Here is a 13,395-nt window from a genome sequence, read left to right as displayed (position 1 = left end):
CCCCACCGGCCTTAGACCCCGCCAGCAGCCAGCGCCCCGCCCCGCCGCCCGCAGCCCCTGCTCCTCCCCGCCTAGCCCTCCCCCCCGGTGGGGGGCGGGGCCTCGCCTCCCGCTTGCGCTGATTGGCTGATGGCAGCCGCGCCCCTCCGCGCCACCCGCAGCTAGACTGCATCCTGCTACCCTTGCCCTTCGGCGGACAGTAGTACGCACGCGCCACTACAGCTCGGCTTGTTAGGAGCCCAGCCTATTGCCTGACTGAAAATTGCCTCCAGCCTCACTTTGAGCGCGGCAGGCATTCGGGAGACAGAGGCGTTCCCACTGCTTTAGTAACGACTCGTGTATTTCGCCGGATTTTTTTCACCCCGCTCCTTTGGCGGCTTCCCGAGCTCACCGCTCGCAGGCGTTCGAGCCCGGCCCCACAAGCCGGCGGGCCCTTGCACGTTAAGGCGTCGCAAAAAGCCGGCTGGGGTCCTTCCGCGCGAGGCGTCGCAGCCGGTGGGCCGTTGGGAGCGTGCGTGCCGGTGGCTCCCACCATGTATTACAAGTTCAACGGCTTCACGCAGAGGCTGGTCGGGGCAGCGGCGTCTGCCGCTTACAACCCCCAGGTAACGGGGTCGCCCTGAGTGCCCTCGCAGCGGTGACCTTCGCCGTCCTCTTCCTTGTGCGGCGCCACTCGCTCCCCAGAGCCGCTGGAGGAGCCGGGCCCAACGCCCCCTCCGGGACGAGCGGCTTCGGCCGCCGGGGGAGCCCCAGGCGGTGGAGGCGGCATGGCTCGGGCCGAGCTCCGCGCGGTGGCGGCGGGCGGAGGGGGAGTAGCGGGGAGTTGGAGTTGACGGGCCGGGCGAATGCATGCTTCCGGGCGGAGGGCGCTTGGCCGCTGCGCTGGTGATTGCCTTGCCTGCCGGCCCGGGCCACCCCGGCAGGGGCTTCGGGACCTGGTGGCGTTTATTTAGCTGGGGAGGGATCTTCTGCGCCCCCCGTGCGCATCCGCCGTGCACCTAGCGAACCTGGCCTGTCGTGTGACCTTGGACGAGGCGAGACGCTTTGTTCTGCGGTGCACCTCTTGGTTCAGTTTTGGGATGTATCGGGTGTTCTGGCAAGAAATTAACACGCTTTCATCATGTAGGACTGCCCCTGGGTTAGGACAGTGGCTGGTGGCGTTTTAAAATCGCAGCTGGCACATCTGAACAGCAGTGCAGCTAGTCCCCCTCTCTTGTCTGTGCATGCAGAAAAACTAATTACTGAAAGCATTAAAACCCTTATTAGGGGGGACACACATCTGCAGAAGTTTGTTTAAAGCAAAATGAAAAACAGCTTGTCCTTTACACGATGCTGATGTATTCACTAAGTGTATACAGGTTAATGGTTTATAGTTTAAGTACATGGTTAATTCTGCAGGAGTGGAGGGGAGCCTGAGGGAGGGGAGAATGGATACTGATTACATCAGCCATTTCAAGACATTGAAGAGTTGCATATTGGTGAAAAGAAATCACAGAACTTGTTTGCTTTTATGTACATCAACATAGATTCTTAAGTAATACTAGGAAGATTTGTAATGTGATTTTGTCACGGGACAAATGCAGCACGGTTGCTATACCATGTTCAAGTTTCTGAGTAAACTTTGAAAAATTTAAGTTCTTACAGTTTAGTAATAATAAAAAAAAAACCTGGAGGTTAAGGATTGGAAGAATGATTTTTAAAAAGTCAACTTCCCAAAGAACTACCTCCAGAGAGCAAACATATCTGATATGACTTGAGGTTTTTAAGAAAAAAGCAGATACATGTGTACACACAAAAGTGAACTCAAAGTTATGGTTTGTCTTTTTTGTGATAAACTCATTAATAAAAGGAACTCAGACACTACATTCTTGCAGACTAATGTGTAGTGTTGTGATATACAAATAACTCTTTATTGCATTCTTTCTTAGCCTAATTCTGTTAGCAACCTACTTTACAGTTCTGCTTGGATATCCTTGACTATGCAAGTTTTACTTGGAAAATCCAGTCATCTTCTGTGACCAAGAATATTGTATTAAGCCTCTGTAAAATCTCAAATTGTTTCAAGGGGCTCAGACCAACTACAAAGCTTTTAATTTTGAATTTTTTGGAAGTTAAGATGTTATAGTTTAGATGGATAGACAATTAGGAGGGTTAAGAGAACTGGATGATCAGGCTTAGCATAGTGGTTAATGGGTCATACTCTGCTGGGATGCTCATAACAGGTGGGATACTGCAGGGCTTTATCAGTTACCTGGAGGAGGCAATAGAGTGCACTCTTGTAAAGTTTACAGAAGACATCAAGGCAATGGCTCCAAAGTGTTTGAAGTAGAGCTGCCTTTCAGAGGGACCTATCTAGAGTGGAGGAATGAGCTGACAGGAACACTATGAATTTCCATGAGGGAAGGAAGAGCCCCTGGCAGGGATACAAGCTGGGAACTGACAGGCTGGTGGGAGCACCTCTGTGGTAGAGACAGAGGTACTGTCAGACAGCGGGCTGCCTGTGAGCCAGTAGCGTGTCCTACCTGTAAAGGAGGCCAACAGCATCCTGGGCTGTATCACCATGTGCATAGCCAGTAGATTAAAGAAAGTGACTATCTCCCTCTACTCAGCACTCATTGGATTACATCTAAGTACTGCATGCAGTTGTGGGCCCCCCAGTATGGGAATGTTCTTGATCAACTGGAGCAGGTTCAGCAGAGGTCACCAAGATGGTCAGGGGGGCTGGAGCACTTGCCCTGTGAGGAGAGGATGATGAAATAGGGCTTGTTCCACTTGGAGAAGGGGGGGGACACACAAGTACAGACCTAAGACCAGCCAGTCAGCACCTACAGAGAGGTTAGCAAGATGATGGAGCCAGGCTCTGCACAGTGGTGCATGGCAGGAGGGCAAAAGACAACAGGCATAAGCTGCAACAAGAGAGGTTCAAACTGGATATAAGAAAAGACATTTTTGTGGTGAGAACAGTGGAGCGGGTGCCCAGGGAGGTTGGGCAGCCTCCATTCTTGGAGGCTTTCAAGGCCAGACCAGACAAAACCCACAGCAACCTGGTCTCACCTTAGTTTGGACTAAGGAGCACTAGAGGGCCCTTCCATCCTGAACTACCCTATGATCTTAAGTTAACATTGATGTACCAGTGACTTTCTGATATGGCAATTTCTGTCCCAAGATCTTTATCCTCCCCTTTCCCCATCGCTCTTTGGAAGGCTTCCTGGGTAGCTATTGAGGGGCAGGGGTGCAGGGCACAGCGAAGACAGCAGAATAAATAATGTATTCTAGTCTAAAAGTATGTCTGTTCATTAAGGTTGTCCAACAGGCACCCATGCTAGAAAACACTCTTGCTATTATTGCAGTGTTTGGGGCACTTCTTACCTCTTCTACAAAGTTATATTCAAAGAATAAACGTTAATTGACGCTTCATTTGTGTAGAGAAAAGCAAAGGCTAGGGTTGCCATGGGGGGGTGGTAAGGGCTTCAAGCCCAAGCAGTCAAGTACCTCCTTTCTGGAAGAGTATAGCTTAGAACACTCTGTTAGTCTCTAGGTCATTGGGACTATTTTTCTGCAAATAATGCATCCTTTTTAGGATCCTAAAAGAAAAGCCCCAACACAGAAATACAGAAAGCTCTGCTTACTACCTGGAGTAACGTTGTCCTAAAGACAACACTCTTGGCTTCTGGAGCCCAGGTTGTGAAGTATTGCTTACCTTTCTGTTCAGCAGGCTCCATACAAGCATCACATTTTAAGTACACCTTTATTTTCAAGGGTTTAAAAAGGCAGAAGCAAGATAAGAGGGGAATACAGAGTTCTCTGTTATCCCACATTCTGTTCTGTTAATGAATATTAGGTATCTGTGAATATCGTTGCGCTAGATACAGAAAGACATGATAAATTCTGAATTTTTGACATCTTCTAGATTAAAATGCTGTAGTGTCATACATGAAAATTGGTTCGTAAAGGGTCTATGCAAAACTAGCTTCATATATAGGTATCATTGAGATAGAAAAAGAAGAAAGTCTAGGTAGATCTCACTTCTGTGCTCTGCAAGGCAGGAAAAAGAATGTCCGAGGAATAGAAATACTTTTCTTCTAGAATACTGTAGTGATTTCTTTTTAGGTCGTCATCAGGCATTGTATTTCATTTCAGTGTCATCACTGAAATGTTAAAACCTAATTTTTGAGAGAATATAGTTGAGAATATGAGATTGTATCCAAGCAAGAGCATTTCACATAAGTCTTATGAATATTGTCTCACTTTATAAATGTGGGGTTTTTTCATATTGATGAAAGAAACACTATCTTTCGTATCTGGCTCATCATTCACATGGCTTGGTCCTGAACTGTGGGACACAAACGTGCTGAGCAATAGAATAGCTACATTTTAAAAAGTTACCTTCAGTCCCTTTTTGCAATATTCTTAGGCTAGCTTTTTGGTAGAATTTTTTTTTTTTAGTTTGACTCTGCTCCCACCTGACATTCAGATACATCAGACTGACAGAATTGTTTGCAATAAATAGAGATTAAAATATGAAAGGAATCACATGAGTAAGTAGATGTTAAGTCCAAAACAAAGTAAATTTTTTCCTATTGATTTCATTGCTGTATTTAATAAAACCATAGCTCAGCATGTAAAATGGTTTGCTTTTTATGCTTCTGTTTATCTTGATGTTTCTGGAAAAATGAAGACATCCTGCAGTTCAAATTGTGCTTGGTCGAATATGCAGTATAATAATTCACTCTATTCTGTACTGTTACATTCTGATGCTTCCCAATGGAGTATTGTTCTGATACAAATTTAAGCTTATTGTGGGCTTGCAAATATCAGTCAAAATGTATTACAGAAATTCTTTTGCTGACAGTAACATAACTAACAGCTTATACTAACAAAAAAAACTCTTAGTTTGAAACCTGTATTGTTCTTTCAATTTCAGTCTTAGCATTCTTAGAAGACTTAATTTTGCATTTAACAAAGTTATGTAAAGTAGTATGAACAATTTAGCCTGTTTGAGTAAACAGGAATGCTAGTGCAGGTATGGAGTCAAATAGGTTAAAAACTACTACTCATATTTAGGAAGATAATGACTGCCATAACCATTACAAGTACAATAAAAACTATTAAGTCAAAGAGTTGGCTTATGTTTAAAATACAAATAGTGGGACCAGTTTCAAATGCCATCAGGTAAAGATGACTGTATGAACTTTTCCCCAGTTTTTCAAGGCTGACCATGATCCTAGTAAAAATTTAGTCATACTACCATAGCTTCACTTGATACAACTTACTTTGCTTGTAGCTATTTAAAACCCTCACAAACCACAGATCTTTTGATTTTAGCTGTTATGAATTGCTTGGACTTCATTGAGAAACTATAATGGTTAACCTTTTATGCTGTAGATGATGCTTAAGATGTACACAAAATCACTTTTACTTAAGTGTGTCATCCCAATACAAACAAAGCCTACCTAAAAGCATCCTGAGGTATGTTCTACTATGAAAGATCTGCTATTTAGGTTAGAAGTGTCTAGGTTCAGCAAGTCCGTAAAAGCGACTTCAATGCATGTTCTGAAATAATACTTCTCAGCTTAACTTTCTGTCCTGTTTCCCCTTTTCATTTTGGTCCTTACCTCAGTTTTCTTTGCTTTTTCATTCTCTGATCTGTTTGAGCAATTCCCCTAACATTTAAAAACTTAAGCGTGGTGCTGTCTCCATTAAATTGTGCTCCAAATCCTTAACTGTTTTGTGCTGCAGGAAAATGTAAATCTAGCTTGGGAATTCATGCTAGCAAGGCATAAGTTTTTGTTTTGAGCATGTTGGCCAACCAACAGATAGATCGGGTCCTAAGACCTTCAGACCTCTGACAGGAAAACAAACACACTTTACAGAGGGGTAGGCAGAGAATTTTGTTTGTTGTTTTGGATTAGCTACATGTCCTGACCTTTCATTGAGGACTTCAGCATTTGACAAAGTCATTGCTGTAGCTTGCTGATTAAATCAGCTGGTGTTGACTCTTCCGCATGAGTACATCTTCTGTACTTTGTCCAAGATTGGAACAAATTCCTGTTAATGTGATTAGAAATAAAAGATTAACACCTTAATATCAGAAGAGGAATTACCAATGTGAAACATTTTCTTATGAAGCATGGGTCAAATGAGTAGAGGCATTACATTCCTCAGTACTATCTTGAGTGTAGTGATACACTGATGTTATTAAATAAACCTGCAGTTTTAGTCATGTTAAATACAAGTGACAATTAAAGGTCATTTAAGGTGTCTTAATGACTTGCTTAAAAAATTACCTGTACTGACATTCTTATGTATAATACTGAGGATTTCTCTTCAGCCACGCCAAGCTTAGCAAGGAGCTGGGTGTGAGATAAAGCACTTGCCACTTTCTCTCAATAAACACAGACAAATACCCAGTTGGAACAGCCACATGGTTACGCTAATTTAGCTGAGCTTGGTTGGAGCTGACCACAAGATTCCACTTGAATTTCATCCATGAATTGTGAATTTTAATGTTTGGGTGAGGGACCCTGATTAATGCATTGTCTGTGTTAAGCAAACTGAACTGTCTGTCTTCTGCAGCACGTGTTTTGTTGTACTCTTTCCTGAAGCCAATGAAACATATCAATGATTTTTATTTAAATTGCTATGTGATGTTCTTAACTGGTGCTATGCTGCTTTGGAAGTGATTTACAATAGTACACTGATGATTATATGAGTTTTCTGAAATGGTTTCATTTGATTTCATGATGAAGTTAGTCACTTGAGTCAGGTTTGAATCTCCTGTTGCTCCAACAGGAGGCGATCTTACAACTATCTGAAGAGGAATGTACTTCTAAAGCCTGAAAAAGTATGCGATAACTTACAGTTGTTAACACAACTAATTTCACTTTTCTAATAGCAATCCGTAGAGTGTGTCTTGCATCTAGGTGGTATCCTATAGAGGCAGGAGTTTTAGCACTAATAACAAATGGTAGGGGTTGCTAATCACATTTTTAAGCCCCCTATCTGTGAGTTTAGGAATGGTGAAAGAAGTATCTTTATCATGAAACTGTTTGAAGTAGTTTGCAGCTTACTCCAACTTTCAGGATTTAGAGTTTTTATACACTGCAGATAGCTCATGAAATAAAGTAGACATGATCACAAAAAGCAGGAATTGCAATGATCTAGTAACTGTTGAAGTGATCTCAAAGACTGCTTCTGAAAAAGTTGGACCCTTAGGAAGGCAAAAGTGAGATTCAGAAGTGGAAACTTAAAGGAGGATGAAAGGTGCACATTGCTGCGATACTAACAGTCAAGAAGGCAAGAAAAGCTTTAGCGAAAAAGTCACCTGCACATTTGGTATAAACATCTGTTCTATAGTTCTTTCTATCAAATCACCAACCTTTAAAAGACAAATCTAATAAAGTACTTAAAGTTGTTACAGACAAAAATACTGGTCCAAAAATTGCTTTCTTCAGGTATTTTGACGTAGCTGGTACTTAGCCTTGAATGTATAGCCAGTAACTTCCCCTGGCTAATAATAGTTTCTTAGATGCTTCCTTCTTACTGGTGTGACCAGAACTGCTTAGTCTTAAATAATTCAGTACTTACCTTCTGCGCAAGCCTGTTCAGTAGGAAGGCACTAGTTCCTGAATGCGTTAGAGAATCCAGTTTTGGCTGCTGTCTTTCAAAACATAACCAAGAAGGTCACAAAGGGATTCTAATATTCATTCAGGCACTAAAAAAGTGGGAAGCTGGACCAATGTCTTCAGGGTGGAACCCTGATGACCATTCCATAAGCTATTTTGGGATGTTGAAAAATCTGGTCTTTCTGTTGTAGCAGAGGATTTAGAGAATTTACATCTGGGAAAAACATATCTGGTCTATGGCAGGCATAAGAGAAAAAGAGTGCCAGTCTGCTTCCAGCTCCAAATACTGTTCAGGCAGTTCTCTTAAATACAAAATGCATCAAAACTAGTCCTTTGAACAGAAACTAGAATTTCAATGCCGCCTTAACTTGACCCATGGAGAGCAATTGCTGCTTCTGTTTGTAATGAAAACCTGTTGCATTAACCTACTTGTACAATGCTTTTAATTTCTGTGGCAAGTTAGAAAAAAAAAAGTTACAGCTGTTTCAGAAGCCATAATGTAAAACATCACTGCCATGTGTCCAGGCATAACTGTTAAATCTGACTATAATAATGAAGGCAAGGAGGCCACCTCATGATGGCTGTGACTTTGTGCACTTAATCTTATCCATAGAACTGGATTATGTAGTTTTTCATTATGACAAATGTGAACTGAAAGGAAATTAAGTTATGCTGCTCATGGGGAGTACGTTGAGGGATAGAAAGTTGCAATAGCATGTGAATTATAGGGTGTAGTTACACTTGCATAAAATACACACCATGTCAGGGCTCCTGGAGCATCCTTGAGCACCACTTACTACTATTGTATGAAACAAGTGGTCCTAACTCTGGGTTTTTTTTTTTTCCTCTTCAAACTATGCATCCAAATTATTTAAGGCAAAGGTATTGATGGCTACTGCTTGCAGCATTCAGGAGGAAGAGTTCATTGAAGTCTCTGCACTGCGTTTGACCCAAGCATCAGGGATTCCCTGCTTCTAATCCTACTACTCAGAGCCCTAGATAGTCTGACTATGTGCGAAAAACAAGCAGCAATTTGGAACAAGTACCAGCACAGAAAAACTTACAATAGCTATAAACTTATGTCATGAAGAAATCAGAAAGGAGGCTTCTATTCTCCTTGCTAAGCCCTGACCCAAAGTTGTAGCTGAGAAATGAGTGGGCTAACAATGTGTCTTCAGCATATTGTCACAGGTCTTCATACCAGATAAATATTCTTTGTAAAGTATCCTTGTAATGACTGGCAGTGTGCCTGCCTAATGTGACAATTGGTACATTTGCAAGTGTTATATACCTTGATATTTTAATCTTTATTTATGCAGGGACTCAAACCAATAGTTTCCACTGAATCCCCAGCTCTGATTTTTGGGACAACAACTAAACTTGCTTCAGATTTACCAGCAACTGATTCTTTCTTGGGTCAAAACAAGGTGCCAGACCTACAGAAACTTTTTCAGGTAACGACAACTTTGAGAGTAACTTAAAAGAAAACTGGAGAGTGGGACATATCTTTCCTTATTTTAATGTGGCTAACTACTTTTGTCATTCTACAATACCAAAATTTTGTGAAGGCTAGTTAAGAAATTGTCAACTACAGTATAACCTGTATACTTGTAGTATACTACAAGGTATATATGCCTTGTACAGGAGATAGATACAGGAAGTGGAAAGTCTAGTAACATTGTCGGTCTTTTCACTGGCTTCAGAAGATGTTTATTGTATTATTTGACTATTGGAAGCACTTTCTGTCTGGGAATCCAAGCGTATACCTTAAAGCAGATCTGGAGGAGCAAAGCAGATCATTACTCGTTTGTGTATGATAATTTGAATATTACTGAAGCTGTTTATAATGCAGTATGAGAACAGTAAAGTTTTTAAAGTCAGTTAGCTATGCAATTTCTAAGCATACTAGGACTTTTCATAAAACAAATCAGCTAAGCATTCTTTTAAAAACATCAAGAATGTGCTTTATATAATGTTCCCTTTTCTCTCTTACATGCCACTTGCATTTGGAATGTGTCAGTCTGACTTGGTGAATAATTTTTTTATACATATCTTTTCACGTTCTTTTGTTAGTGACACTTTTCCCATCCAGGTCCTCTTTAGAAATATTTCAAGATATGTTCTTTTTGCGTGCACTTAACAGCTTTGGCTAATAAAATTAACTTGCCTTTGCATTTGTCTTGCTAAATGAAAAGTACATAATACACTTGATTGCAGATAGCCTATTTGTCAGGAGGTTTCCCTTATGAAAGTCTCTTAATTTACCTGAGGTAGCTTGTTTATGGCCTTGGTATGGGTGTTCATTTCTTTTTCTGTTTGTTTTCTTTTTGAACTCTTCCCACAGAAAGCAGATGGACTGCCAGTACACCTGAAACGAGGAGTTCCAGATAAGCTGCTTTATCGGACCACTATGGCTCTAACAATAGGCGGGACTATCTACTGTCTAGTAGCGCTGTACATGGCCTCACAACCAAGAAACCAAAAGTAAATGAACCACAACTCATGGGACTCGTGACACTTCTCTGAAGGACCTCCTGCATGTGTCTCTTTGCACTTGCTTTCATTCTGTGATCATATAGGGTTCATTATTCAGATCAAATTTCTTGGAGAAAGTGTTTTTAAATTGGTTGCCTTATGTGTTCTAGAAATCTATATAAACAGGCTTAAAGACACCACTTTAACATATGGTTGTAGCTTTGCATTTGTTGTCTTGCAGGGGTGTATGAACAGTTGGAGAAAGTTAAGCTTTTCCTTCCTTCCCTCTCCCAACTTAAACAATGTTAGAGATAGGACAGGACAAATACTTTGTGGGCTATGCTCCACATTCCTTAGTGGGAGGATGCTGCTGGTTTCCAAGACAGTAAAACCAAATCATTTAATTATTATAACATACTGGGAACCTGTTTCTGTCATACACAGGTCATTTTACATAAGCAGATGGCAGTGGAACTTTTCCAAATGCTGGGGTATTATTAAGTATTTGTACCTCTGGTGGTAGGACAAAGGGCTTACCTTCTTGGAGCATTTAAAGTGGATTTATTCCATAATGTTAGCATCACTGTATGCAGCAGAGTGCACCAGTATTGTAGCATCAGTTATACCAGTTTTTGGACTTCCATTTGTCAAACTATCTTATTGTTCAATAAAGATAACTACATGAATAATAAATCAGACAAGTCTTGAAAGTTTCAGACCACTTCAGCTGGCCTGGTAGTGAAATAAACATTTTGGTACATTTTTGTTTAAGTTCAACATGTAGGTCAGAAACCAGACAATCGATTCAGCTACCTTACTGTAGTCTTTTTGAGATGGTAATACGCTTAAAACCCTCTCTCAGAACTCATTGTGTGTTTAACTATAATTTTTGGTGAAACAGGTCATTTTTGGTGAAATAGGTGCATATTATTTTCAGTGCACGCACATATCTATTTATGTACACACATACACACTCATTTCCTTTGCTGTGTGGGTAGAAGAGGGAGAAGCCAATAAAACCCTTTACTCATTCTCTTTCCCATGTAATATCATAGCCTTGAACTGCAAGTTTCACACAGGTCTTCACAAAAAGCATCCTCTAACTTGATAGATCCTCCTCTGTCTATGAACACTGAGTATTTGCTTTTGGTCACCCAGGCTCTGTATAAACATGGATTCACTGGCCTCTGTAAAGACCCATCTTTCCCAGAGCAGTGCAGAAACCACCTTCCATTTAAATAAGGAAAACTGTTGATAAAGGAACCTAAAATTACCATTTCTTCAGTTTTTTACTAAAAACATTCTCATTTTTTTCCAGTCAAGTTATTACCAAAGCCTTATTACTGTTCCATAGGAAAGAAAGTAGCTGCTTGTACTGTGATCTCAGGTTTCAGTTAATGTTGATATTTCAGGGTGCGGGAGATTAAGTCACTGAAAAAGAAATTTGTAAGGACAGCAAGACTCAAAAGAATAGCAGAGAATAATTAAGTTCTCCAGGAATTGATAGCTGTGTTGCCTCTATGATAATATATTTTATCCTCAGTATCCCATGCTTCCATGGCACCAAGAATCTTATGGTGTAGGCTGTTAAATTCTATGAAAAAAAGAAAGAAAAAAAGAGAGAAAGAGAAAGCAGCATGGTAGGTTATTCTGTCTTTCCTGCATATCACATATTAAGCACTGCCTACCAGAATCTTCTAATAAAGGATACTTTGCACACAAACTTGAGAGGTAGATTTTCATGAGCATGAGTTTTGCTCAGAGAATTTCTATACTCTTAGGTGTTGGGGTTTTGTGTTTTGATTATTATTTTTTTTAAAACAACTATTCTTAGAATTCACATAGAGGATAACAACTTTCTGCTTGTTGCTAAGGCAGGTGTGGATAAAGTAACTAAACTGTTATCTCATAGCTCGTTAACCAGTGGAAATACGCTTCCAAGTACTTGTGGAAAGAATGGCAACAGAGGCTTACCACTCAGGTCCAGCTTTCTTAAAGGGAACTTAACTAGGAGATTGGGTTCATGTAGTGCTATAGAGGTCATGGCTGGAGCTATGGATATCAAAATTGTCTTGCTATTGCCCTGGGTCTAGCTGTTTCCAGCTCTTTGTCAGCAGCTAAAAACACATGTGCTAAAGGGAAAGGAAAGCATCATCAAATTTTGCAAATAACCAGATACTAGGGTTTTTTTTCCCCAGTGTTTGAATTTTGAAAAACTATTTTCACTTTGCCCTTCTCGGAAAAGCTGACCCAGTTGAAGCAGGATAAGAATGCTGCTTCAGCTTGTCAGATTCGCATCCCTGGTTCAGCTGGAGGTTAAAGAACAAAGAGCCATTGCTTGTCTGCAGCCACTGGGCAGGGCTCCAGTTGTGAGAGAAAGAAGAGACTGCATTTCTGTATTCCCACAGCAAAGTGCTCTGAAGAACAGGAAAGTTGCAAGCTGTAGCTAGAAAGTTAGGCTGCAGCAGCAAAATCTTCCCCCTTTTCTCAATTAGTTTTGAGATCATCATCAAGAAATTACAATATGGTAAATCCTTTTTCTTCCTAGGAAAAAAGCTCTGTTAAATATCTATTTAAAAGTATTCCTGATTGCAGACTTCTATGAGGATTCAAGAGGGTTTAAGTGATTTGAATTACTGTTTGTGATAGAGAGACCTAATCTTCTTATTCCTAAGCCTTCAAGAACACCCTTACCTTTAAAAGGAGTAGTCTGTCCCTGGCCTGATGTTAAATAAGGTCTTAAGTAAGGAGAACCAGACTGTATTGCAGCATCAAGAAGGCTACTTCAGTATTTCAAGTTGTCATCCCCTGAAGTAAGAATCTGACTTGGGTACTACGTCGTCATTATATGTGTGTTATGTTCTGCTTTTTTTCAAAGACCATCTCAGTTTTGTCTTAGAAATCATGCCACCTACCAACACCGAGAACTGAAAAAACAAGATGCATATTTAAGTGATAGCTTTTACTCTAGTGTTTTGGCTTGAACGCACAGTAGAGAATAAATTATAATAAGCTCTCATACCCCAAGGTGCTGGGTTTGGAAGGGAAAGCAGCTGAGATTTACAATACTTGGGAACAAAATTATCTCATGCATAATCTTCCATTCCCCGTGGCATTATCTCGTTGAGAGACAGTGGGTTTCCTTCTTAAATGATGTCTCTGGAAACCTGAATTCAATAGTTGTCTCTTTGTAATGGTTTTTAAATAATATCTCCCTCCCTACTTTTTATGTGGGAGTAGTAGAATAAATGCACTTGAGAAGACATTGATAGCATGCACGCACGTCTTTCAGCTG

General features: G+C 40.8%; 1 protein-coding gene across 2 annotated transcripts; it reads left to right on the top strand.

The window, feature by feature from the left end:
* Nucleotides 1-488: 488 nt before the first annotated feature.
* On the top strand, nucleotides 489-11,596 carry LOC104256109 (cytochrome c oxidase subunit 7A-related protein, mitochondrial). Of its 2 annotated transcripts, XM_059834633.1 has the most exons (4): nucleotides 489-605; nucleotides 8,945-9,079; nucleotides 9,646-9,654; nucleotides 9,970-11,596. In XM_059834633.1, the coding sequence occupies exons 1-4, from the start codon at nucleotides 534-536 to the stop codon at nucleotides 10,111-10,113; spliced, it is 360 nt and encodes a 119-aa protein (XP_059690616.1). In that variant the 5' UTR covers nucleotides 489-533; the 3' UTR covers nucleotides 10,114-11,596. The 2 variants fall into 2 exon arrangements, with proteins under 2 accessions (XP_059690616.1, XP_059690610.1); XM_059834627.1 differs by lacking the exon at nucleotides 9,646-9,654.
* Nucleotides 11,597-13,395: the final 1,799 nt, after the last annotated feature.

The sequence above is a fragment of the Gavia stellata genome, chromosome 2 (assembly GCF_030936135.1).
Source record: "Gavia stellata isolate bGavSte3 chromosome 2, bGavSte3.hap2, whole genome shotgun sequence".
Classification (NCBI taxonomy): domain Eukaryota; kingdom Metazoa; phylum Chordata; class Aves; order Gaviiformes; family Gaviidae; genus Gavia; species Gavia stellata.
Note: the sequence above shows the minus strand (reverse complement) of the source record. Positions and strands in the feature narration are given on the sequence as shown.